Genomic DNA, 24,479 nt, shown 5'->3' with positions numbered 1-24,479 from the left:
AAAAAAAAAAAGAGGGGTAGAGGAGGAAAAATAAGGATGAGAAGTAGAGGAGAGATGATGAAGGGAGGGGAGGAGGGGGAGAAGAGAGAGGTTGAGAAAGTATGAGGAATGGGGAGGGGGGGGGGGGGGGTTAAACAGATACACGTAGTAGACAAGAGTGTCGGAGGGTAGTAGAAGTTAGAATACCTAACAAGAAGTAATAAGACCATAGCGAATATAGATCAAGTCATTTTTAAAGAAATTGCTGATGTCTATGTTGTATGTGTAAAAATCGACAGGTGCGCTAAGAACAAACCACTGTAACAAGAACCAAGAACCAAGCCATGCTGTTTTTTCCCGCCCTTTTAACTCGCTTGTAATTTTTTTTCCCAATGTATAACCCTTTTACCAACGTTTCTAAACTTTGGCCCTGTAAATATAAATATCCTCCAGCCGTGAAATTGTTGCCGCCGTAGTACCCATCTCTGGAGCGCCGCCGTTCAACCTATCTAAATATCGCTCATCTCGATATCTTCTGTATCTGATTTCTTGTGTTTTCCTTCTTTATGTTCATCGCGGCAGCTCTTTTCCTCCTTCAGTCGCTCTATTTGCCGGGTGACGACTTGTTGAAATTCTCGGAGGTATTGTTCCAGTTGCTGGAAGGGTTGTTGAAACTGATGGAAGCACTGCTGAAGGTTCTGAATGGATTCGTCAAGTTGTTGAAAGCCCTGTTGGAGCTCCTGTAAAGGATTGTGTAGTTTTTCAACAGTCTGTTGGATCTGGTGGATAGACTGTTGAAAGTGCTGAAACGGTTGTTCGATTTGGTTGAAGGACGGTCCAAGCTGTTGGACGGACCTAAAGTGGGAAGGTTAGGTGATAACCAGCAACCAAGGCGGCACAGTTCCATTTACCAGTTTACATTGTCCAAAGATGGAAGTATTGCCAGAACGCATTCCATCTGGCTGTCATTGATATTCTTAGACATTATGAAATCGCGACGCCCTATTGACTAATGTGGTTTTAAAAGACCAAATTAAATGAAGAGAGATGGTAGTAAAACGCGGTAACCGAGTGAGTTCTAGAGATTGCCAAGTTCTTGTAAGCCTGGGGCTCGAGGTAGTTTATATACCTGTAATGAAATGCTGAATATGTATTCATCGCGACGACCGAGCCACTGCATTCGCGCTTGCACATACTTGCATAGTGACTATAGGAACCCGGGACACGCTGGCAATCTGGGCTCCCGAGCCATGCTGCGCAGAAGAGCATGGTAAAGAAAGGAAGAGGAGGGAAACTACCGGGGGGGGGGGGGGGGGGGGTCCGAAGTAGATCGGCATCATTGGCACATTGGTACCAGCTTTTCGCGAGTGTCCATCGTTTAACTCCACGGCGCTAATCTCTTGGTCTTGCGTCAACTTTGATCTTCTACATCAACTATACAGCTTTTGTTATTTTTGAAGCTGCAGAAGTCAAAGGTTTGAGAGTCCGATACTGTGCTAGAACCAGAAGTCAATTCTACACGCAATGACTGACCTGGAGTGCGGAAATGTAGGCTCATTCTAAGGCTGGGCCGCGGAAAAGGCAACACTGGGGGTTACCGGGGTGAATCCCAATATGCTAACATTCTCTCGCCGTGCGGGCGTCATGGGACATTCGGACGCCTTCTTTTCGCCTCGTTTTCTGCTGCTTTATTTTGCTGCGTTGATCAGCACAGCCCTTGCCCTCAATCATAGAGAGCAGGCATGTTCCTTCATACATCAAAACACCATTTGTTCACCGCTTCTATGCTGTTTTCAGACACGACCCGATTTAGTGTGAATTCTTTTGATCCGGCTCGCTTTGTGTTTTCGCTTCGACACCTGTCGCTTTTCTCCATGCAAGGGCGATGGGAGGGTTCTGAGTGTAGGATTGCCTGGTGACTCATTTGCTGGCCAATTGCAACTATAGGTATTTATATGTGCAGCTTTCACACTGTGTCATTTCCATGTGGCTGAGATGCAAATATTTATTTTTTTAATGATCGGTCGGGAATCATTCTCCATTCGAAATATAGACAATGGACTAGTATGCAGGCGAGTCGTCCCCCTAGCAAGGAAAAAATCTCAAAGGGATTGCCACTAAAGCTTAAGAGTAGAGAAATATGGTTAAAAAAAAGCCTTTCCCAAATCACCTTGAGTCATTTGGTACGACTGGATATTGCGGTGCCGGTTTCGCACAATGCCAAGGAGTAGCTTCACAGTGGCGCCCCGATAGAGCTTTATTCCACGCTCAGTCCTACAATTCACTGGACCACTGTGACTAAGGAGAGCAGTAGCTTGTGATTAGCAAAGAGAAAGGGGGTGCTGTGTGGCATAAGAATCTGAAAGGCGATCCCCTGTAAATGGTAGTAGTAGTAGTAGCTTACAGGACAGCCCCTATGTAAGAGACATGAGACAGTGCTATGATGATATGTCTACTTAACATTGTACGGCGTAGTATACACTGTTATCGAGACTTTGAAAAGTATCATCTGGTGGCAGCAGCATTGGCTCCAATATGATGATGCGTGCTTCAGTACTTCCTTCTACATACGCATAGAGAGGTAGAGCTTAGGAGACGCTGCTCCAGCATACAGGGTATACCTGGTAATACATAATCTAGATATCGAGACCGGGATCCAGCCGGATCAATGCCCGAACCCCCAGCCACCTTAATAAAGACCAGAAGACAAGGCTAGAGCACCAAATTGCTATCTCTGCCTAGATGGCAAGGCGTTCTCCAGTACTTATGATCTTTTTCTTCTCGGGCTCGGCCTACCCTTTCGGCTTCTATTGCGGTCTAGCTCGGTTGATTCTAGAGCATAGATGCTTTCTCAGATTCGCTACGTATCATTAGAATCCATATTATAGTTGGATACGTGAATAGATACCTGGTAGGTATGCTACCAAAATCTAGAATATGTCTCCCTGACAGCTCTCAGGTGTGTGTGGACCATCTATCTCAACGCGCCTGAACTCTTAGCTGCTTCTTTTCCCGCCTGCCAAGTCTTTTTTGTCCGTCATAGCCGGTCTAACAGTGAATTGATAGCTAGCAGTGCTTTCATCCCATTGGAGGTGGAGCTACAAATCTGAATAGATTTAATAAAGGAGGTGGGCAATCGGAGCTGTCAGCGCTGCTATCTCAGTCTGGAGGTACTGAACAGGTACCAGTACAAACCTTCGTCCTTGGGAGAAGGTTGAGTCAGCAACTGGAAGTTAGCAATTATCAAGTATCGGTGAGTAACATGTGAGGCAGTTCGGACCAATTGTGTGAGTGCCAAAGCACATGTATATGCGTACCTGTACCACTGGAAGCTTTGCTCTGCTTTCCGCAGTCATATTGTGCCATGTCTCATACTCTGGCAGCTAGCCCGGTAGTTGGATTGGATTGCACGTGTATTCTCTTCAGTCGGATTGAACCTTCAAATGCGAGGTTTCTTGTCTCTGATTCCAAGTGAACCATTGTTGCATGCGCCTTCGTACCGCATCGCGTCGCGTAAACGACAGACTGCGCAATCCGCATCGGAGCTGTCACCGAGGCGTGACTCGGCGAATTTGAAAGCTTTGCCGTTTATGCGAAATGCGCAAGCGGTACACGATTACGGCGACGCGTTCTTCTACTCCCTAACGAAGACTAGTTTGGTTTTTCCTTGCCAGAGAAAAAATCCCTTGCCCGGGACAGAATACGGTTACGAGACATGAGTCGCGACAGCAATAAAACAGTCGGCTCCTGAGCAAATCCAGTACTTTGTATCTGTTGGCTTGACCTTGTAGCGTCTGCGGCCTGGCCCGTGGCGGTCCGTATGTAATTTCCGCTCCGCGTAACTCAGCCTAATTGTCTGATCACGTTGTTGGCAGTTGTAGTTGATAAGGGGGCCGCAGTGGTGGCGCCACACATGCCCACGAGCATGAACGGGCTCAATAGACCATGAATAAGTTCACGAAGTTATGCCCCAAAAGTTTAGGGGAAAAAAGGTGTGCGTTTTGGTTACAATTGCGCCAGCAAGTTGAGCGATCTCATCATTCCAAGGCCATCCCTTTCTCCCCGTTCTACTTCACTCTTTGTTAATTTAGGGGTTCCCATAAGTCTATCCTCGCCTTTCATATTGGATTTCCAGCCGAATGGTTGAGTCACTAGTGCTTACGGCTCTAATTGTTCTACGTTTCAGGTGTCCAATGTCGACTATTAGTTGAGGTACATCTATACCTGAAAGAGGTCCTTCCACCTAAGTAGGTAGGGTGTGATCAACGCTCCCGGGAGAGCTATCGGCTGCGCTCTTGACTAGGTGAATGGAAAAAGGGCAATATTTTACTCGGGTTACATGTTCATATCTGAAAATGTCCAAATTCTTTCCTGCGTATTGAGATTTTCCATAACTATGGTCTCAAGCCTGTATTCTAACGGCTTCGAAAATAAGTAAGCATGAAGAAACGAACGTAAAACCTCCAAGCTTTATTTTCACTGGTTAGGACCATACTTCAATTAATCCGGCGAAGCGCCAATGGTGGTAACTTTCACCAAAGGCACATGATCACTCTAATAACGACTAGACAAGTGGAATTATGGGAGAGAGTATAGACCAAATAAAATGACAAAGGCAGCGTTTGTATCAATACGCGGGATGATCGATATCGTAACAATAGCAAGAGCTGTAAACGATAGCAATTAAACAGCAACCAGTATTAAAAGAGAGAGTTGGAGAGCTTTTTTACATACCGCTACGTAGCAAATAGAGAATTATTGTAGAGCCATCTGCTACGTCCTCAATCCTCTTGTTCTCTGCTCCAGTGTTTCAAGTTTTGGCCATTCAGATTCTGTGTGAACTTTCGCACTGAGCTACTTTTTACTTTGACTTTCTTTCCTCACTATCTTTTTTTTTTTTTCCCTTGAGTACTAGAGAATGTTCTCAATGGGCTTTATTTTCCATCTCATATTTCGTCCCAATAATGAATTTCCTCGAAGAAGCCGTGTGTCTTTTTCTGATACCATATTGTGTACCTTTCACTTACTGGAGCTTGTCGGAATGCGGGGTTCGAATAGCAAGACCCCATTTATTAGTTCTTTCGGAATATGCCGTGGAACCCATGGAATGGACCTGTAGTAATCGGATCGCTAATGTGTATGATTGCAGCATGGCAAAAACGCGGTGACATGCTGACTGAAGGAGGTTTGCCTTTCGACTCAGGTAGCGAGGAGTATGAAGTCGATATAGAGTTTGGCTCCCGTAAACTAACGTTACCCACCAGTTGTAGTCTGACGGCAAATGGAACGGCAGGCATATGAGTTGCGGTGCTATACAACACAGGCCCACTTATCAGATCTGCACAGTTTTAGCGATGCGTACCTTACTATGAATTACTCCATGACGTGGCCCGTGTGACAAGCGTTTCTTAATGATTACAGCTTACCTGTAACTTCAGCAAAGAGTCAAACTGGACCCGTGCTGGAGCTGGCATCGACTAGGCTTTTCGCTTGAGTACTGGGCAAGATTAGCGAAAACCGGGGTTTGGGATATGTAGTAGGAAGATCCCCGTGGTTGGAGTAATTGATGCATCGAATCTTCAGCATAGCCTTGCTCCACAGACCAAAAAGGGGGAAAAAGGAATTACGAGGCATGCCATCTCTCCATATTGGTAAGCGCTGTAGACGATAGCACGTACACAGCATGTGCGTATGTACTTTCTGATCATAAACAGTTTTGAGCTCGTAACATGTGAGAGGCATATACCTGTCGGTGAGCGAAACGGGATAGCGCTACTGTAACCGCCACTTCGCCGCTGTTGATGAGATAAGCGAAAGCACATGTATGCGTATTGCTAGGTAGTTCGTACTTCAGAACCCAGCGTTGAGCTCATTGGTCTGATATATGCACTGTAGGCAATGCATGATACGCTTGGAACCCGTAGCGGTGGCTTATGGAACTTTCATGCGTTTGTACCTATAAGAGTCTAGTATAAGTCTAGAAGTGTTCATTAGTGGACCTTAAAGCAAATTGAAGAGGGTAAAAAAGAAGCAAGAAGGCAAGGAAGTGCAAGATGCCGTTTTAGTTTAGCTTTGTAATATCATGCATAGGTAGTAGGGAGTATACGTGGGTGGATATTTTAGCTTAAATCAGAGAAACTAGGAGTAGGTATTACCTAGTGAGTTTCTGTTTTCACAGTGATACGTACTAGTAAAGCGCAGAAGGCGATCTCCCTTTCTTTGGCGTGCCTTTTCAATAACTTGAATCGTGAGAAACTATCACGAAGAGCTCTGTGCAAAGATGTAGCTGGACGTAATACACTAAGTTGCGGTGTACAGAGTCAGGGGGTGACAATTTAGTATATTGTCGCATATAGCAGCAGAGAAGCCCGGCTATTTAGTCAGTCCTTTGTGCGTATATAGCCAATCATTAACAGCTAAAGAACCAAATAAGTAAGAATTTCTCGAAAGGGAATAAACTTAATGAAGGCATCGTCGCTGGAAAGAAAAAGGGGGTGGGCCAATTCACTCTCGTGTGGAGTGCGGATAGCATCAATCCGTCGCCATCGGACCGCCGCATCAGTCCAGGATACCCCCGGAAATGTAGGTAAGAATGACGTCGAATTAGAGTTACTGCAAGACATGCTGCTTGCAACACGGGAGTGCTCCCTGTATGCGGCGATATGTCCAGATCGGCTGGCGAGAACTCCACGAGAAGGAGGCTGCCATTGATGGGAGCCTGAAAACCCCGCATTTTCTACCGGGGGAGTTATCGGCCATTTCATCTCTGGGCCACAAATACATAGTATTGTGGAACTCATGAAGATCGCGCTGATGGGCACCTAGATCGAGAGCCGGTACCTTCTTTACAAGATGCCTGATATTAAAGGCATCGTGTAATGTTTTGGTGATGAGAAAGTCCTCTAATCCTCTGTCATTACCACCACTTCGACAGACAATGGTTCTCTTGATTTCCCGTGTGGAAATATTAAAGAAGCTTGACACGTGGCAAGCCTTCCAGCATATGCATGGTGAGATGGATATCTCCTGCCACATATAGATAAGCAAGATCGATGATTCCGGCTGTTCATTTAATGCCGTGGGCATTATTAACTTGACAGTAGTTGAATCTGATGCATACGTATAGTCTTAGCGGACTTATGCATGGCTTCCCGGGGAGATACGGCTAAACGGCCGCCCTATGTGTACTATGCACTTGTAAGCATGAATCAAGCAGGGTACGGGGGATTAGACAGAATACTTGGAAGGTACTTGATACAATACAGCACGTCAAAAAGAAAACAGATGCTGTACACCATTGAACACAGGAATGTAGGGTAGGTAGAACCAAAAACGGCTGGTGCTAAGGCGACACAGCCATTGTCGATAGAAAGACGCGAAAATAGCCGTCGAGAAGTCGGTCTGTCTTAAGACGGAGACAGGCTGGGCTATAAAATTCATAAAACCAGTAGGCAATTTGAAAGTGTAAAGTAGTAATAATAATGGTGTTAAAGAAAGAACTTGGTTTGCGATGTGGCCAAGGTCGAAAACGCCCTAGGCAACGGTTGCCTGAGCAGAGTCGCTGATGGGCTGTAAAAGCCCCCCAGGTTTATAACGAGCGACACGATACACAATGACGCGCCACAAAAATGTCCTATATCCTTTGTTTTGTTGCTCTCTTTTTGTCACCTCTATTACTGGAGTCTTATTTCCGGCAAATTGCATAAAAAATCTACGCTATGCCCCCTTTTATCTGGCGGGTCAGTACCACCACACTTCCCGTGTAAGGCACACTTGCCCGTTGGACCCTTGTCAAGCAAATATGACAGAGTCTACAGGTGCTATGTACATATTAAGTACATGCAGTATCTCGCACAGTACAAGTATATGTAAAAGGCGGTGGGACGGGCCGGTGGGATGAAGCCAGTCAACCCGTATCAAGAGACCACCAATATACTGTATGCACAGCACTCAAGCAAGGATGCCACCACCTCTGTACATATGTGCCGTCTCTAGGTACACTCCATACCGTATGGGCTGATCTTTTGCTAAGTCTGTTTTTCCTCAATACCAGATTGAACATGGAACTGCTTGCCGGGCCACCGCCATATGGAGCTATCTATGGCTTCATGTGACGTGTTGGATCTCTGAAGGATTCCTCAGTAGCCCGCTCGACACGTATTTAGTACCGCTCGAATGTACTCCACGGCGCGAGGAAATCGCAGGAAAACAAATAAAAAGCAAAAAGAGCTAGCTGCATAGAGAGGAGGTAAAGGCGCAGTGTACACCCCTCTGCCTCGATACAGCATGGCGTGCAGCCTTCTTCGATCCATGCCAAATTGAGGCCTCTAAGACAGCGTGAGAGCGCTAGAGCTGGATGCCTGTTTTCCCTTTCCTTTCTTTTTTTCTTTTCTTTCCATCAAGCCCAAATCTACACGCTGCACGCACCAGGGTGATGCAGAATCCTTTGGCAGCCAATGGGAAGAGCACGGTCGCAGAACCAGCGCGAGACGGGCACGGTCGCAGCGCTGTGAGCGGCCCTGTCAGCATCGAAAACTTTACTACGGACCGAACGTCGTCGAAGAATCACAGTGTTTTTTCGAAGAGCGTTCAGAGTGTTTTATCTTCTTTTGGCAGAAGCTGAGTGACGGTTCGGTACAAGTGTTGATCATGAGTGGTTGCCGGATATTCTCATGAGTTCAATGTTGCGCGTGCTCTCAAGATTCGTACATAAAAGCTCCGATGAGTAGGTAGTAGAGCATCCTCGTCAAAAAGAACCAGAACAGAGTCGGAGCAAGCAAATAGACTCCAAGTCAATTTTAAAGAAGATACTCACAATCATGTGCTATGCGTAAATGATAGCGTAGTAATACTGCGATGAAAAACATTATGTAAGAAAAAGAACTCTGGACACGCTTTTCCCCCAATGCTTTTATTCCTCCTTTTTATACTTTTTTCCCATCTATTTGCCTTTACATCTGATACCCAGCCCCTAACGCCTTTTAAAGATTATAAAGAAACCTCCAGTCTATACTCGCTAAATTTTTATCGTGCTGTCCACCGTAATGCTAAAGACTGTAATAGCTGTCTCACAAATGGAGTCGCTCAATCTGGAGAAGTGCCACCCATCACGACGTCCTCCATATATGTATCGTCGTGGTCATCCTGATCGCCCTTATCACGCTCGTCACGGTCTTCGCCGCGTCCTTGGTCGTACTGTGTGTCTCCTTGGTCGATTTGACTGGCGAAAATTGTTCGAAATTCCAGGTAGCTCCTAAGGCGAGGGGGTTCGTAATTAGCGAGCAAGCAACGCAGCGAGCAATTCCACAAACCAGAAGATCAGCCAGAAGATGAGCCAGAAGAAGAGGTCCATTCGTTGAAGCATTGCACAGTATTCCCTGTGACTTCTGTTGCTAGCATTCGGCATGATGGAAACTTGTAAACTTATGGGACGACTAGTACGGATTCTGTAGTCAAACTATATGAGAAGAAAAAGATAGTGATAGGATCATTTATAAGGTTTTTTTTCAGGTGCTAAGATGTTTAGTGCTTTAAGGCAGTTTATACGTGTGTAATAATGAAGGGATGAACATTAGATCCATCGAGATAGACGATTGAGCTTTTACAAGCATGTCGAGAAAAGGACCCCGGACACTTGGGCAGTCGGGGAACCAGAGCCGGTCGCCGCAGAAATTGATAGTGTTATTTTAAAAAAAAGAAAAGAAAACATTAGAGAGAAAAAAAAGCATGGATGGCAAAATGGGCGACACCGCTCCGCAACTAGTTGGTCGCCAGCGCCCATCCCTCGTTACCGACCTTTTTTATTTGCGCCGCTGATTTTCTTCCTAATTCGTAATGTTCAAGGAGTTATTGAGAGAAAATTTGATGCCTCGATAGGACGTATACTGCATTAGTTGGGGCGTGCCGGCGGGCTTAGTCCGCGGCCCAGCCAGTCACCAGCATACGCAATATGTAGTCTCCTTCAATGGTTGGGCATCAACCAGGCGATGGTTTGTTACTGGCTCATACTGGTGTTGATGGTCTACCAAAGCGGCGAGAGCCACGGTACGTCGAATCCCTTCTTTCTCCCGTTGCCTGCTTTTCTGTTCTTTGTTGAATAGCATCATGTTGCTTACCAATTCGCAGAGAGCAATCCTGTTCTGTATGCTTTATGAAGATCGCTTTCACCGCCTCTTCCCGTCTCTTGCCTGCAGTCCGTTTCGATGTACATGATTTGTATGGTCTTGAGTTGCAATTGATACCAGATCCCGCTGCCTTTGCCAGGATAGATGGGAGGCCCACATATTGGTATTGCTCTTCCGACGCTCATTGCGCTCGGCAGATGCCCTCACCTCAGTGTTTCATATGTGGCTAATAGAAGTACTGGCATGTCTAAGTACCTATCTAGTGATTTGCTCAAAACATGGTGCAATTCCCTATTGGAGTTATAGAAGTTAGTGTTATATTAGGTACATTAGAGCAAGTATCGCCAGCCGCAGGGGGAAGAGGGGGGTGTGTATAATGTAGAAACCTGCAGAAAGAAACTAATTTAGATACTTATTATATAGTATTTAAACGGAGGGCCTCCTTCAGCACGTTTCTGATATCTGCGTTGGTCAGACGTACATATATCAACCCCTGCACACTCTGCATACAGCAGACAGAAGTAGTAATAAACCCACTTAAGCCGCCTTAGTACATTTACAATTTATTAATTGATTGCGGTTGCTGCGGAGGACTCTGCGGTTCGATTAATTACCAGTTTATATGAGAAAGGTGTAATGTATAATGAAATGGAAGCAAAGTTATTAGGCCCAAAAAGCCGTCGTTGATGAACAATTGGTGTACTTAAATTTGCCTCCATGAAAGTACTAGTAGTATCTTGATGTCACACCGGGATTCAGCAGCCTACGGCTCCGGGAGCCTGGTCTCTCTTTCATTTCTACAACAGGTTTCTTTTTGTTTAAAGGTTGTGGCCCCCTCGCGTCAAAATAAGGCGGAATATACCAAAGTGTAAAAAAGGAGGGTGCTCTTGTATCATGCCTGGCTCCTTCGGGGTCCACCGGCCCCAGGCCCGGTTTGGAGGCCATGAGACGTATTGAGCCACACTGAATGTCATAAGACCGCTCAGTCTGCCTTAAGAGGGACGACTAGTAGAATTTCCCCAGCCACCGTGATTTATAGGGATAAGACTTTTAGCTGAAATGCCAAATTCCAAGACGGCGAGACGAGTTCTATGTACATCCATGTTCTTCGCTCGCGGCCTTTTAGTGGCCTTCTATGCGTTGTCTTTTAGCTCCACACATACCGTAGATAATTCGAACATGTCTATATTCAGACAAGTTGCTTGTGAAGTGTGGGTTTAGGTCTCGGCAGGCTTGAAATTGGCGCCGCCATGGTAGCGACACCAAAGTGTGCGCGATGCTTTTTCTATACTATTCGCCAGGACTCTTGGAAAAATTGTGGTTTTTTATCCGCCAACGCTTCTCCACAGTCCATCGTTATAAATTTGTCCTAATGCTAGTCGGTGACAGATTGTGTAACATCTACAAAATAAAGCTTTAATTCCGAATAATGGAAGAGTTGGCCACTGTCTACGCTGCCACCACCAAATATCTACCTGCAGATACAATGGCTCATCTCCACAGCTATGTATAGATAGTACGCCGTAGAACACGCGATATGCTTCATCTTGCCCGACGCGACGTGTTCATGATCTCACACGCGTCTCTAAAACTTAACGGTTCTCAGGCTCCTTTCCCTCACCCCCCCGCTACGCCCGCCGTATCGTGCCCGTCGTATCTCATAGGACTTATTTCCCCACCACTCAATCAAGTTCTCCCGCCCCTTTTGTTGTTTTGCATATAATCCGGCAACTCGAAATTGCAGCGCTCTTCTACAGGCCCCATAATTGGCAATCTCGGTGTAAGCTATACTCTTTTATTTCTTCTCCAACCAGCGGATTCAGTTGAGAGAAAGGCAGAAGATCTGACGTGTCAGTACTCCATGAGTTGATAGCGGAAAGTATTTCCCAAAATGGAAACGTAAAGCCCATATCTTTAGGGTCCTTGTTATGGAAGAGCAGGCCAGCATGTACCCTGTTTACAGGTGGCTCTTACTTTAAGCTGAATCCCTCCTCTTGAAGAAGAGAACGCACTTAATCACGATCCTGTATACTCTTCTAGGAATTTGATATCAGTTGGTTCTATTTGCGCATGCTCATGCGGAGCCTCCTCCGATCATTCTAGACCGATATCTGTTTGGGGCTTGAGCGACAGCGGCAGAGAACTTTGAATTGCCTGACGGAAATAAGGACATCTGAGAGCCAGCACGTAATGTGAGAAAAAGAGGCCGAGGTATATTGACGAATACCGATGTGTATCGTTGGAAGATATTCCTGCCCACCATCATGAATCATAACTTCTACATCGGCGGCAGATCCGAAATTTTTGGTCAGCCTATCTTGAGTGGAATTTGGTTCCGAAAGCGAGCATTACTGCGTCTGGCTCTCACAGAATTATGGTCGCATACATCTTCGTCCTGTATCGTTGACGTAAAATCCGGACCGCAAAATCTGTCAAGGAGGGCCATGCGCACTGAGCGAGGCACCTTGAGAGCTATTGCCGTTTACGCAAGTTGCGTCAGTAACACATTTTACATTTCGACGCGCTTTTGTATCTGCCGAGGTGGTGAATGCTTGAGATAATTTTTCTTGTCCGCGTGAAAGGGTTTGCTAAAAATAGAAAACACTCAACTTGCGGTTGAGCCCGCGGCGGCCCGTTGACATCTATTTTTGCTGGATTTAGCCCGACCGTTGGTAGCTGCCACACAAACAAACACCCTGGACATCTCGGCAAGACCCAGGAAATCATGTTTCCATGATTATGCGTAAAAGAGTGGCTTTGTTTAGTGCTGTGTCAGTCTAAGGCGCTCGTGCTACTTCTCGCATCCATGCTGGTATTTCATTCCTTACCTATCTAAGCCCCCTCCATTACTGGCTCGGGATTTTCCATATTTCCTTTTCCATTTCTATTTTCCATTAATCTAGCCAAATTGTTGGGTAACTACTAGTGCTTGTAGGTCTGATTTGATAAGTTTCAGGTGTATTATGTATGATATGTGATATTGTTGAGTTACTTCTGTACCTGGAAAAAATACACCTCTATCTGAGAGCATCTTTTTCTGACAGAGAATATGGCCAACTCAACGCGGAAACGTGTCTCGCCCCGGGGGTGTATCTGATCGCGACTTTTCTACAGGCAAGTGGCTAATTAGCAATGATTGACATGATTGAATGTCTTATATTGACTATGAAGCTTTTTCTGTGTTTCAAACTTTCCTTGCCGATTGCATATTACGCGATCTGCTTACAGTATACCTTCGCTATAACAACAGTTCAATGCTAATTCCTTTCCATTTAGCGGCAGAAATCTTTTTACAAAACACTCTACTACTCTAATTGTAATAAGATATGTGAAATTATGGGAGAGGCAAAAGAGAAAGCGGAACGACAAAGACGACAAAGGTTCAAAAGAAAAAGCACTCACGCTAGATGTATACTAAGACAATATTAAAGCCGCCAGTGCAAGCGAATGGGATGGAAATCAGTGAAGAAGGGCAAAGCCTATCTAGGAGCTCCATGCAGCTATGCAAAACTTTTTTTTGTACTGAACTTGGGCTCTGTTCCAACTCTTAAAATATTGCTGCTGACTTAACCTGTGTCCTTGGGACACAGGTTGAGTCAGCAACATCGGGACATTCGTAAACCTTTACGTTGAGCTAGCGAATGAGCTGACTTTTCTCTTTCTTTCTCTTCTATCTTATGAAATCAGAATAAGTACCCTCGGAATTGATGCTCCTCATAGCCAGTCTCTTAGTCCGTAATAGAGAAATGCCGAAGTTCTTCTCTCTTTTTCAATATGATGCACTCCTACCATTTAAAGATATGGGGAGCCTAATAAGCTTAGTTTCTTCGAGATGTGTCGGGCAAACTGGCCACTGGAGGGCAAAATAGAGACGAAAATAGACGAAAAGCTGTGGTTAGTGCCGTCTCGGCCCGAGCCACGAACTAATGATGGCGGGACTTCTTGAAATCAAGATTAAGTTTGGCTCCAGTTAACTAATGTTACCCACAATCGCCTACCTAGCGCCACGCAGAACGACAAAGTCATGATGCGTTCGTATTTCGTACAGCATTACAGGTCCATCTGCTACATTGGGCACGTATTTGCCGCGAGGTTTCACTGATGCTGTAGTCTAGACAACTCCACGACGTGCTCTATGTAGCCGAATGACTCAGATGATGATCAAGAACCCAATCTCGACAAGTAACGAGTGGTCAAAATGGATCGGTAACAAAAATGGCGTCCACCAAGCCTTCACCAAAGCGTTGAAACAATTAGCCGAAGCCAGGTTTCTCGCAAGGAACTTTCACAAAAGCGTTCAATCAGGATGGAAGACAGACTTATAGTCCAGTGAGAAGACAGCCATTGATACTGGGCTGTGAGAGAAGTGGTTGACGTCAATGATGTTGAAATGACGAACAGCGCCTAAGCACTTGACTTATACACTCTGATTAAGGAGAGCGAAGAAAGAAGCTACATGGAAAAAGCTCAACAAGCATCCAGGTCAGCCAGACCAAGGAAAGAGGCCTCCTTAGAAAATATTTAGTAGCAATGCAAAGATATGAGGTGGCATCAAGGACTTGGACGTACTAGGAAATATTCCAAAGCATTGATCACGCTGGAGGCTTCAATAAAATAAAAAGCCGTTGGCATAAGATTCAAGGCTAAACAGCCGTGCTGGATGAGTCACTCGCCGCGCAATTCTAAAAGCGCCGCTGAAGTTAATTGCTTGTACAGCCAACAGCAAGGCGGAACTGAACAGTTGGTCGCTCAACGTCCTCGTGCTGAACCCCACTAACGGGCATTTGCTGCCTATATATTTCGTGCGACTCGCTCTTCATCGACTACCTACTTGCGTAGTAGTAACTCACGCCATTGATCGAAAAGCTTGGTTTCCCTTTTCGCTAGTTTTTACACATACAATATGGCTTTGAAACACGTTTTTCGATACTCCTGGCCAGGACCTGAACCCCCTGAAACAAACGCCGAATTGGCCGCAGCGATGTGGGAGACACCTGGATGGCTACTAAATCACCAGCTTGCTGACCTTGCAAATAGAAAGGCCGCGAGGATCGCCACGCCATACGTCGAGGGCGCTTCTCTACAACTTGAAATCACGGAAAATCACCAGGACTTACCTTTGCCTCGGGTGACCTCAGCATCCATTATCAAGATACTCGATGTCACCATGTCTTCGGTAATGCGTGTTCTTCTTCGCCTGGACTCTGGCGAGACACTCGAGGCAGTTCTTAAGTTATTTGATCGTCGTTTCGGTGAATATCTTCGCAGCAACGGACGGGTACATTGGCCTTATATGCGTAGGTCAGAAGATGCGTTTGACTCCTTTGTAAGGCGTAATGTCATGGACCGTTTCATCACAAAGCTACTCCGAGAACGAGAGAAGGCTCTGTTTAAAAAGCCGCCCTGTCATTTTATCTCCGATGATGACGACGATGGCGAGGAAAAAGATGACGACATTGCCGGCGAATATGGAATGGACAGATTCGAAGCAGCTCTCTGGCAGGAGTGCGAAGACATGTTTGACTGTGAGGACTACTGGGAATCCTCGTGCCATTGGAGCTGTCATGACCACACGACTGAAGAGAGAAAAGGATGTCGATATCACAATCCAATACCCAGATACTGTTGCACTCATGGTTAGACCGGATGACTACTATCCAGATGGCTGGTGACCACTAGGATTCTAGAGAAATATTCATAACCTAGTCCTCCTTCTTGTCTTTTGCCGGTGCAGCGGTGTTCCATATCTTAACACCTGGCGGTTGCAAACATCAGTAGCATCAGTATAGAGATGTAAACGGCTGCAATGTTGGTGTAGAGTCCCTCAAACGAGATTCAAGCTGAATTATCTTCACACATCTTACAAAGAGCGCCTATATCGTACAAACGCTGTATTGCCGCACATCTTCTAAAAGTCTCTGTGAACAAAAGCAAACATACAACCCCCCATTCCTTCTCGCTTAGAAGAATTTCGACGATAGAGCCCCCATAACCATACTCCGTTTCTGTCTCCCCACAAACTTGCTAACGTCATCCGCCCATCCTTCCGATTGTTCCTGCAGCGTATTCATCGTATCTCCCATAAGATTCAGCTTCTCCGTTCTCTCGTTGAGCTGCCGCGTCAAATAGTCTCCCCAGCCCTCTTTGGAGGATCCTACAGTATTCCCAATCTTGGCAGCACGTTGCTCCGCTGCAGCGGCCTCCATCATCCTCTGACTAGGCGGTCTGTTGGGGCCTCCTATCAAGAGGTCGAGATCCAGCGGCGAGACATGCTGTGTTCCGCTTATCCATTGAAGGTTAGAAATCGTCGGCCGGGTCGGGATAGGAATCTTGGGGTTGATCAGCACATCTGGGGACTGCTGGAGCTCCTTGCCCGCTCCCCAAACGTGAACAACAGCCATTTCTGCCGGTCCTGCCCAGGCGAATATGTCGCCTGTTTGCGTCACAATGCTTGCTGTGCTTCGAGTACGATCCACCATTGGGAGCTTCGCGCTACCAAGGTCTCGCATGCCTGGAATGCTATATGCTCGAGCTGATCCGTCTCTAAAGGCCGCAACAATAGCATAACCATTCAGCTCAAGCTCTGCCACGCAAGCCGAATCGCATATCACATCGTCGAATTCTTTGGAAGCACCTTTTGAGTGAGCAGGTCTGCATATCCTGATTTCCTTTTCGGTAACTATTCCCAGCATTAGCTAGACCGTCTATTAAACGCTGAGCATATAGACTTGGTCTGTAAACCGACACCGGCAAACAAGATGAATGAGATTGAATAGGAGAATACTTGCCTGCAACGAGAGCTCCATTCACTTGGCGTCCCTCTCGCAATCCGCCCACAGTATGCCCTGTGGCCAGCGCTGGTTTGCCTGTATCAGCCTGAATGGGGTTCAGAGACACAACTTTCCCATCAAAGTTCACCGTTCCTGCTACTTCGGCCGTATAGCCTCCTCCGCCGGGCAACAGCTTCAAAGTAATGACTTTGCCCATGTTGGTCCCGACAAAGCAACAAATTGATGAGTATTTGTCATCATCCAGCGTCATCACGCCAAACTCAATCACCGTGGGCCACTCCTTCGGCGGTGCCGAACTCGATCTCGAGTGGCCCTTGAGGAATGACATTCTATTCTCGGTCTTTGCAAAATCAGTCATTGGAGCTTGAAAGATGATCTTGGGACCCCGGAGATCGATCAGTGTCAGGAAGCCAAGCTCTGATCCAACCGCAGCGAATCCAACGTTTGATATCTGAACGGCAGTGACCGGGCCCTGCATCATCTCGTACAGGACAGCTGGATTAAGTCCCTCCTTCAAGCTCGGCTCCGCCCTAGAGCTGATGTCCGAGAGTCCCTTTGGATTCGGATCTAGCTGCTTGGGCTGATTCCTCCCGTAAGAGTGGTTCACGCCCCAGCGAAATATTACAGCCTCTCCTGTCTTGGTGCCAACAATGAACTCGGCGGTAGCGCTGGACAAGCTCATCGCCGTAACTTCCACGTCTTCAAATCGATCCAAGGCTCTGGCCAGGTCAACCTGCAGCTGGACTTCATTTTCAATTTGATCAGCATGTCCAGAATCCCATAGTCTGATAATGCTATCAGCATGTGCAGTCTGAATGATTGTGCGATCTTCGAATCGTTTTTTCGGCCTCGGGCCAGCTGCTCCACCCTTCAAGATAGGTTCTCCCTGGTCTCTCTTCTCCACCATCGTCAGCCACCTAGGTCGATCGACACTGGAGACATTGAACTTTGTAACAAAAGGATGTACGAAGAAAGTAGACGGGTGAAGCTGGTTCGTGGGGCTGATTTGGTATCCTGATGGGAAGCTCAGTGTAATCAGCTCTCCAGACGTGAGCAGCACAACCACGGCAATGGGATCCTGCGCGCCTCCAAAATAGGGGGAGTCTCTTGGAATAAGCAGAAAATCCACCGCTTGAGCTCCCGGTGGCAGTGCTAACGGAATATGTCGCTTGCCGCGGAAATGGTTCTCCAAAGCCTGCCAGGTGGAGGTAGCGTATATAGGCGTCATACCAAGCTCGATGAATGTCAAACTCTTGGGAGACGCATCCACACCCTCGCCACCTGCAATCAGTAAACCTGTATCGTCGCAGTTCTTCTTGCAGCACCAAGCTATCTTGACAAAAGGATCAGAGTATCCCGTTGTTGGTGCGCTTGGGGTGGGATGGTGGATGCCCATCTCCGTGAGGGTTCTTGCCATGACAATTTTTCCTTCTTTGGGATCCCAGAAGACCAAGCTTCCATCTTCGTGTGCGGTGAGAATAAAGGTTCCAGAAGGATGCCACAGCGCATGAGTCAAACGGGGGCGGCGCACAGCATCCATGCCGACACCGCTTCCCCCAGGCGCTCCAGGCGGCAAAACATATTCCATGAACTGCTGTGGCTGATTCTGCTTAAACGTATAGACGACTGCGCCATGGCTATATCCGATCAGGAGCTTTCCAGCGTCTCGAGGATGCATCGACATGGTGATCAATGTGACAGTGTGCTGCGTTGGATCCTTGTCTCTCCAAAAGTTTGGCAGTCGAAACTGGCGAGCGAGGCCGTGTCGATCGAGGTCATAAGCCAAGACGTCTCCGTTCTGCATTCCGATAAAAGCCCAGTCGAGCATGGGATCCGTCACCATCGCGGCCACAGTCCCGCCGATGACCTGCGTCGCCACACGCTCTCCCGTGTCGAGATCCCAAAGGCTGAGCTCATTGTTCCTGTCGAGGCTGACGAGACGGTTTGCGCTGAACTGCACAGACTGGAACGAGGTTCGTCGCGGCGGATCCAAAGTCTTCTGGACGCGTTGTTGGCCGAAGACATAAATCTTGCCCGGGCCAAACTTGCTCTCGGCCGTTCCGATGGCAAGCAGAGACTGCACAGGATCGTATGCAAAGCAGCTGTTTATCGCGTATGTTAGCGACCGCATTCATCCCTATTTTCACCTCCCCTCATATCCTCTGCCGTCGCTGTGTATATCCTCGATCGCCGTCGTCGTCTTCGCCCTCGTGGTATGGCGGGGCATTTGTTGCGTCATAGCTACCGGAGTCGACACTCACCTTATCTGCGAGTTGAGGCCGTATCGCGCATGGTCGTCGGGAGTAAAGAGCTCTGGTCGGATGCTGCCAGACAGGTCATTCTGGATGCCTGCCTGCTTGCCTCGCAGAAAGCCAGCCATGGCGCGCCGTAGCTAGCAGATGGTTTGCGGGAGGACGGAATAAGGGAGCAGCAGCAATTCGTTTGTTTGGTCAACAAAGAGCTGACATGAGCCCAGTAACAAGCAAGGCGGGACCAGGGCGGTGCTCCATAGCGGGGTCTTGGGCCGAAGCCACCGGCAGTCCCACAGCGCCTCTGGGCATTTACATGCCAAGCACCAGCTTCGGCCAAATTCCGTATGGCAACATGTGCAATATGAAAATACACACAAAGAAAAGAGTAATAAGACAAAGATTTTCAAAGCGTATATCACTTGATTGCTCTATGGTAGAAGCAGTAGAAGCAGCAAGACAGAGCATAATCGTCTCAATTATTCATCCATTCGCTCGTTGGCTTACTTGATCTCCAACCCTCCCCCCCCTGGGTTTCCCCATCTACTACTAGTATGTACTTACAACACGCTGTGTTGACCAAGACTACAAGAGTTATTAGGTTTATGTTATTATAGCTCGACAAGGGCGTACATTTACGCCATTATTGCAAGTTCTATATTTGAGGCAGAGCATGGATATTTGTTTCATCCAGCAGGCAAAGTTCGAACTTGAGATAGCGCATATCACCATCAGTGGCACAAACAATTTTGTAACTTCTGTTAAACTAGCTAAACTATACGAGTCCATTATTAGAGCAAATAACTTCCACCGCCACTTCCCGCCAATCCGGTCGCCCCTTTTGTGCATGTTGGGCACTTTCCAGTGCCCCGTATCTGTGTAAGAACAGTCCAAAAAAGAAAGCTTCCTCTCAAACTTTCTACCATAAGCCCCCTCATCGATGTTCTATCCACACTCTCTAATGAAAGCCAATTCCTGTCTCACCCCTCGCCTCCGTTCTTTGCATCGCAACGGCTGATTAGATGTACCACATGGTGCTGCGGAAGAAGTCTCTCTGTCTCATCTCACCATTGACGGGATCATTAGCATTCTCGGGCCTACCGCCAAGTTGGAGGAGGGCAGGAGCATCACTTCCCCGTTGAGGGGCACTGAATGACTCGCCTTTGGCCACTTTGTCACGAATCATCTCGTGGCCCTTTGCACCGGCTCGGAAACCCTCGCTGGTTGCAATATTCTCGTGAGCTCGAGCTCGGGCACCGGCGAGATGCGCATAGTACACTGCTGGATGCAATGATACTGGCGTTGTTGATCTGGCATAGGAATAACACTGATGGTAAATCATCTTTTGTAGCTCGTTGACCGGGATGTTCATCTCATCGAGAAGAACGTGGTAGTGGACGGGTCTGGCGGTGCCTTGAATAGCTACATGCGAGCACAAATAGAAGTCGAACATGAAGGGGTGTGTCACCTCCTTTTCGACCAGAGTTCCTGGCAAGGCGTTGCCGTTTCGGTCTCCCTTTTCTGGGAAAAAACGAATATGATGGCGCTTGGTGGCCACAATCACGGTGAACTTTGGCAGCGGCTGATCTGGAGCTGCTCGTTTAAAATAAGCCTTGATCTCTTTAATCTCTTGCTCCATGACATGAGCAAACTGGCCTTCGGCAACGCCGTCACGGAAATACATGACGTGCTTGGGGAATTGGCGATCATGGCCACCCATCCACACTTTACTCAGGTGTCCAAACAGGAAGTTTATGTTGGCAGAGGTGAGCATTTCCACGCGATAACCATTCGTCTCAACCATGGCTGCATATTTGGTTGCGTCTCTGTCAATAGACATCGTCATAGCGGCCACGGAAGGCGAGGGCCCACCAGGGGCAGCATGAGATATATCAACTCCAATGACCATTGTGGGACGTTCTTTGGGGAAATATGTGCCTCCTGGGGCCAGCTTCCACGGGGGATTCGTACGTGATGTCGCTCCGCCGAGCTTTGCATTGACTTTCATGCAAACATTCGAGTGGTACTGGCCATTGTTTGACGCGACTTGGCTTCCTTGCACGACCTGGGTCAAAACACCGAAACGACAGTCGGCAGACTTCTTCAAACGCTCATAATGGGGGCTGTTCTTGTGCTGAACAACAACAAAGATGAGTTGAGTATAGCCACGCTCTCGCGTAATTGATTCGTGTGCATGAGCAAGTGCTTGGGCGACGTTTGATTTGATGTTGCCAGGAACGGTAATGAACATTGGGTCGTTTGTGCATCTGCCTCCATGGCCCATGAAGGTTGTTTTGAAACTCCGAGCAAATTGCTGGACTTGATTGGTGTTGACGCAGTCGTCCATCACCAGGAAACCCCAGCTCATGAGGGGTGCTACGTTTTGCTTGAAAAACTTCTTGCCACGCAAGTCCCAACGGCCAGAGTACTTGGGGTCAGCTGTGCCTTGTCTAAAGTTCACAAGCGGCGCGTTTAAAATTCTGGCGTCTGTCTTCGAAAATGAAGACTCTAGCTGGATTCCATAGTGCTTGAGATAAGGATCCTTTTGTATCTGAAGATCTCCAACGTTCTTCATGATGTCACTCTTGCGAACATTTGGGCGAGTGACAGCAATTTTGATCATTGCGGCAGTTTGATCAGGAGTTAGCTTGAAAGCATATCGCTGCATCGGCTCAACAAACGCAAACTCCAAGGGAATGTGACCATTTTTGCCCGTAGAGATGAGTGGAAGATGCGCATATCGCAAGTGAGCGTTATACTTCTCTCGGTAGTAATCCGCGACAGATAATTGTCGTCCATTGTAGTCGAACGTGACAGTTCTGGCATTGGCGCCCTCTCCACCATACTTTTGGTCGAATAAAAAGTCTACCACTGTGTATACCTTGTCAGCAACTTTGGGGTTGCGGTTGTTGTGTCTGATGGTGAACTTGAGCTTTCGCAGCTTTCGCAGCTGCTTAAAAGCATCGGAGGACTGCCACTCTCCTCTTTGGTTTTGCGAGGGCCTAAAAATTGTCGTGGTCCCCAGGTTAATCCCCCTATAACGCTTAGGGTCAAGAGAGGCCATAAAGCTGATCATGATCTGATCCAACGTCTGGCGGCCAGTCCAAAAGCAGGTGTTAGTAACATCCGCGTTGAGAGCTAGACCAATGCCTCCATTGCTAAGATTATTGGAGAGTCTCAGCGAAGCATACGTTCCTTTGTGAACCTCAATAACACCATCACGTAGAAGAGGAATTCCCGCCTCGTTCTTCTTGTAGAAATTGCGCTTGATGGCGAGTAAACGCTCCGATGGCCACTGGCGAATAAGATGGTCCATGAAGTTGAGTGCTTCCTGCACGTTGTTGTTGAACTGAATTTTTCTCTCCAGATATCCTCGAAGAACACCCATCTGGATTTCTGTGGTGTTGCGCAAAATGACGTGGAACTTGTTGGAGCGGCCAGCACGACCTGGAGGCTGGCCATCGTCAAGATCAACAATGACACGAACCTCGCCGCGATCCACCAAAGAAGGAGACCATGCCAGTCTAGAGCCATCGATAATCCACATTTGGTAGTTGTAGGCAGACAGCGCCTGTCGAAGACTTGCGTGAGCCCAAATCTTCTTCATCACCGGTCCGCGTTTATCCGGCTCAGGTGAAAGGACAATCTAGTGAAAAGTGTCAGTGACAAGATCTTCCAGGCATCTTGACTCAAATAGACTACTCACATCATACTGATATATCTTCTTACTGAAGTCAAACTTGGTCATACGAAACTGATTGACTTCAACCTTATCCATGCGACCCTCGGTATTGAACTTGTTTCCGCGAGTAGCAAAAATATCTTTGCGGTCCTCGTTGGAGATGAAGGCATCTGGAGGCAGTTCCATGCGGGTATTGCCCTTTCGATCTTTGCTTGGTGGCTTTGCCGGGTCGAATCCCATGCTAGGCGCCCAGCCAATTTTGGGATCACCGGAGCCTGAAGTCTGCGCTGGAGAAGCAGCTCGGCTGCGGCCAGAGCCTGACGCAGACGGCGGCCGGGATTGAGGAGAGGCGCCATGCGCCGAGCCAGCAGGGGAGCGGCCTCGATCAGACATTCTGACTTCGGATACAAGTTAGCAAAGAAATCAAGAAAGAAAAAGGGAAGGAAGTGAGGAAGTGGAGAAGAAAAATAAACGAGAAGATAAATATTCTGTATATATGATAGGGTGTGAACCCCCAAGCCAGCAGATACATGCAGTGTCATATACCGGCAACGGAGGAGCAAGGTCAAGAGAATTGAGGGAGAGACTTACTTTGACTTCAGTTGTGAAGCAGTCGCTATTTCTGAGTGTCGGCTTCTCGGCAAGTGTCTAGAATAAAATTAGACATTTTTGAGCGGATATATGGAGCGAGACATGAGAATCAAGAGAGAAAAGAAGGCATAGCCGAATCAATAGCTTAGCCAGCCTCCTTATAGCAGACGTACCTGAGTGAATATTCAGCCGCTGCTAGTTATGCTTGGAAGTGTCGTACGTAGAAGAATGATGTAGGATCTGTAGGTAGAAGAGCTCAGTGCCGGGGCAATCTCTGTAGCGTAGTCTGTGGGAAAAATGAGTTAGCCGGCGCAGCTCATGACATGTAGCAACACAACAACGAAACGATTCACTCGAGTTAAAGGTACACGATGAGATTAAGGATAGACTCGTGTGCTTGGACGGAAGGGAGCGAAAGAAATAGAGATTGTGTAGCTGCTGTTCAAAGAGTCCAAAGATTTCTCTTTGTGCTGAGGGGTGTGGCCAAAATGTACGAGTGGGAGTGATGTATGATAAAGATGGTAAACTGACAAGGAAAACGACAGATGAAATGGTAGCCTGAGCAAGACCGCAGTGGAAGAGAGCACCTTCATGTCAGAGCTTGATGCCCAATAGCTTATTGCTAAGCTGGAGGAGTGTGCAACGGCCAAAGTCGTCGCACGAGTGCGGAGGTTGAAAGGAGAGAGAAAGATAGGAACAGAGTAAAGAGTTCGAGATATCACGCAAGTAATCAGGAGGAGGATGAATCGATAACTCAAGGAGTTGGGAAAAGCGGCAAAAGAGGACGAGAACACTCACCCAGAAGTTGTGTTCGTAGAACAGGCAACAAAGGATCTCTGTGGGAGCACTCTTGATGGCTGAGAAGAGTTCACGGAGAGTTCGCTGGTGAGAGACTGGATGGGCTACAAAGAAGACTGTATGCGAGCGTGGTGAAGAGGAAAGAAAGAAGAGAGGAGGAAAAGGAAGAAGAGAGGGCATCTTATAGTTGTGAGGGCAGGTGGCAGCCGCTGGAGTGATCTGTGAAGCCGAACACGTGAGGCCAAGTGTCGGTCAGCCGCAAAAA

General features: G+C 47.3%; 5 protein-coding genes across 5 annotated transcripts; 1 reads left to right on the top strand and 4 right to left on the bottom strand.

Annotated features, from left to right (window-relative positions):
* Positions 1–488: 488 nt before the first annotated feature.
* TGAM01_v200883 (hypothetical protein) lies at positions 489–964 on the bottom strand (the record flags this gene model as incomplete). Its single annotated transcript, XM_018808873.1, has 2 exons — positions 489–834; positions 891–964. 2 exons carry the CDS (start codon positions 962–964, stop codon positions 489–491), a joined length of 420 nt encoding a protein of 139 aa, XP_018657863.1.
* Positions 965–9,063: 8,099 nt separating this feature from the next.
* Positions 9,064–9,385, bottom strand: TGAM01_v200882 (hypothetical protein; the record flags this gene model as incomplete). The annotated part of the gene is made up of 2 exons (XM_018808874.1): positions 9,064–9,232; positions 9,291–9,385. 2 exons carry the CDS (start codon positions 9,383–9,385, stop codon positions 9,064–9,066), a joined length of 264 nt encoding a protein of 87 aa, XP_018657864.1.
* A 5,621-nt stretch (positions 9,386–15,006) lies between these two features.
* TGAM01_v200881 (hypothetical protein) lies at positions 15,007–15,782 on the top strand (the record flags this gene model as incomplete). The annotated part of the gene is made up of 2 exons (XM_018808875.1): positions 15,007–15,628; positions 15,745–15,782. The coding sequence occupies 2 exons, from the start codon at positions 15,007–15,009 to the stop codon at positions 15,780–15,782; spliced, it is 660 nt and encodes a 219-aa protein (XP_018657865.1).
* Positions 15,783–16,063: 281 nt separating this feature from the next.
* On the bottom strand, positions 16,064–19,274 carry TGAM01_v200880 (hypothetical protein; the record flags this gene model as incomplete). Its single annotated transcript, XM_018808876.1, has 3 exons — positions 16,064–16,798; positions 16,851–18,996; positions 19,156–19,274. 3 exons carry the CDS (start codon positions 19,272–19,274, stop codon positions 16,064–16,066), a joined length of 3,000 nt encoding a protein of 999 aa, XP_018657866.1.
* An 887-nt stretch (positions 19,275–20,161) lies between these two features.
* Positions 20,162–23,218, bottom strand: TGAM01_v200879 (hypothetical protein; the record flags this gene model as incomplete). Its single annotated transcript, XM_018808877.1, has 2 exons — positions 20,162–22,789; positions 22,850–23,218. The coding sequence occupies 2 exons, from the start codon at positions 23,216–23,218 to the stop codon at positions 20,162–20,164; spliced, it is 2,997 nt and encodes a 998-aa protein (XP_018657867.1).
* Positions 23,219–24,479: the final 1,261 nt, after the last annotated feature.

This window comes from Trichoderma gamsii, assembly GCF_001481775.2.
Source record: "Trichoderma gamsii strain T6085 chromosome Unknown Scaffold_2.2, whole genome shotgun sequence".
Classification (NCBI taxonomy): domain Eukaryota; kingdom Fungi; phylum Ascomycota; class Sordariomycetes; order Hypocreales; family Hypocreaceae; genus Trichoderma; species Trichoderma gamsii.
This window is presented reverse-complemented; position numbering and strand designations above follow the sequence as displayed.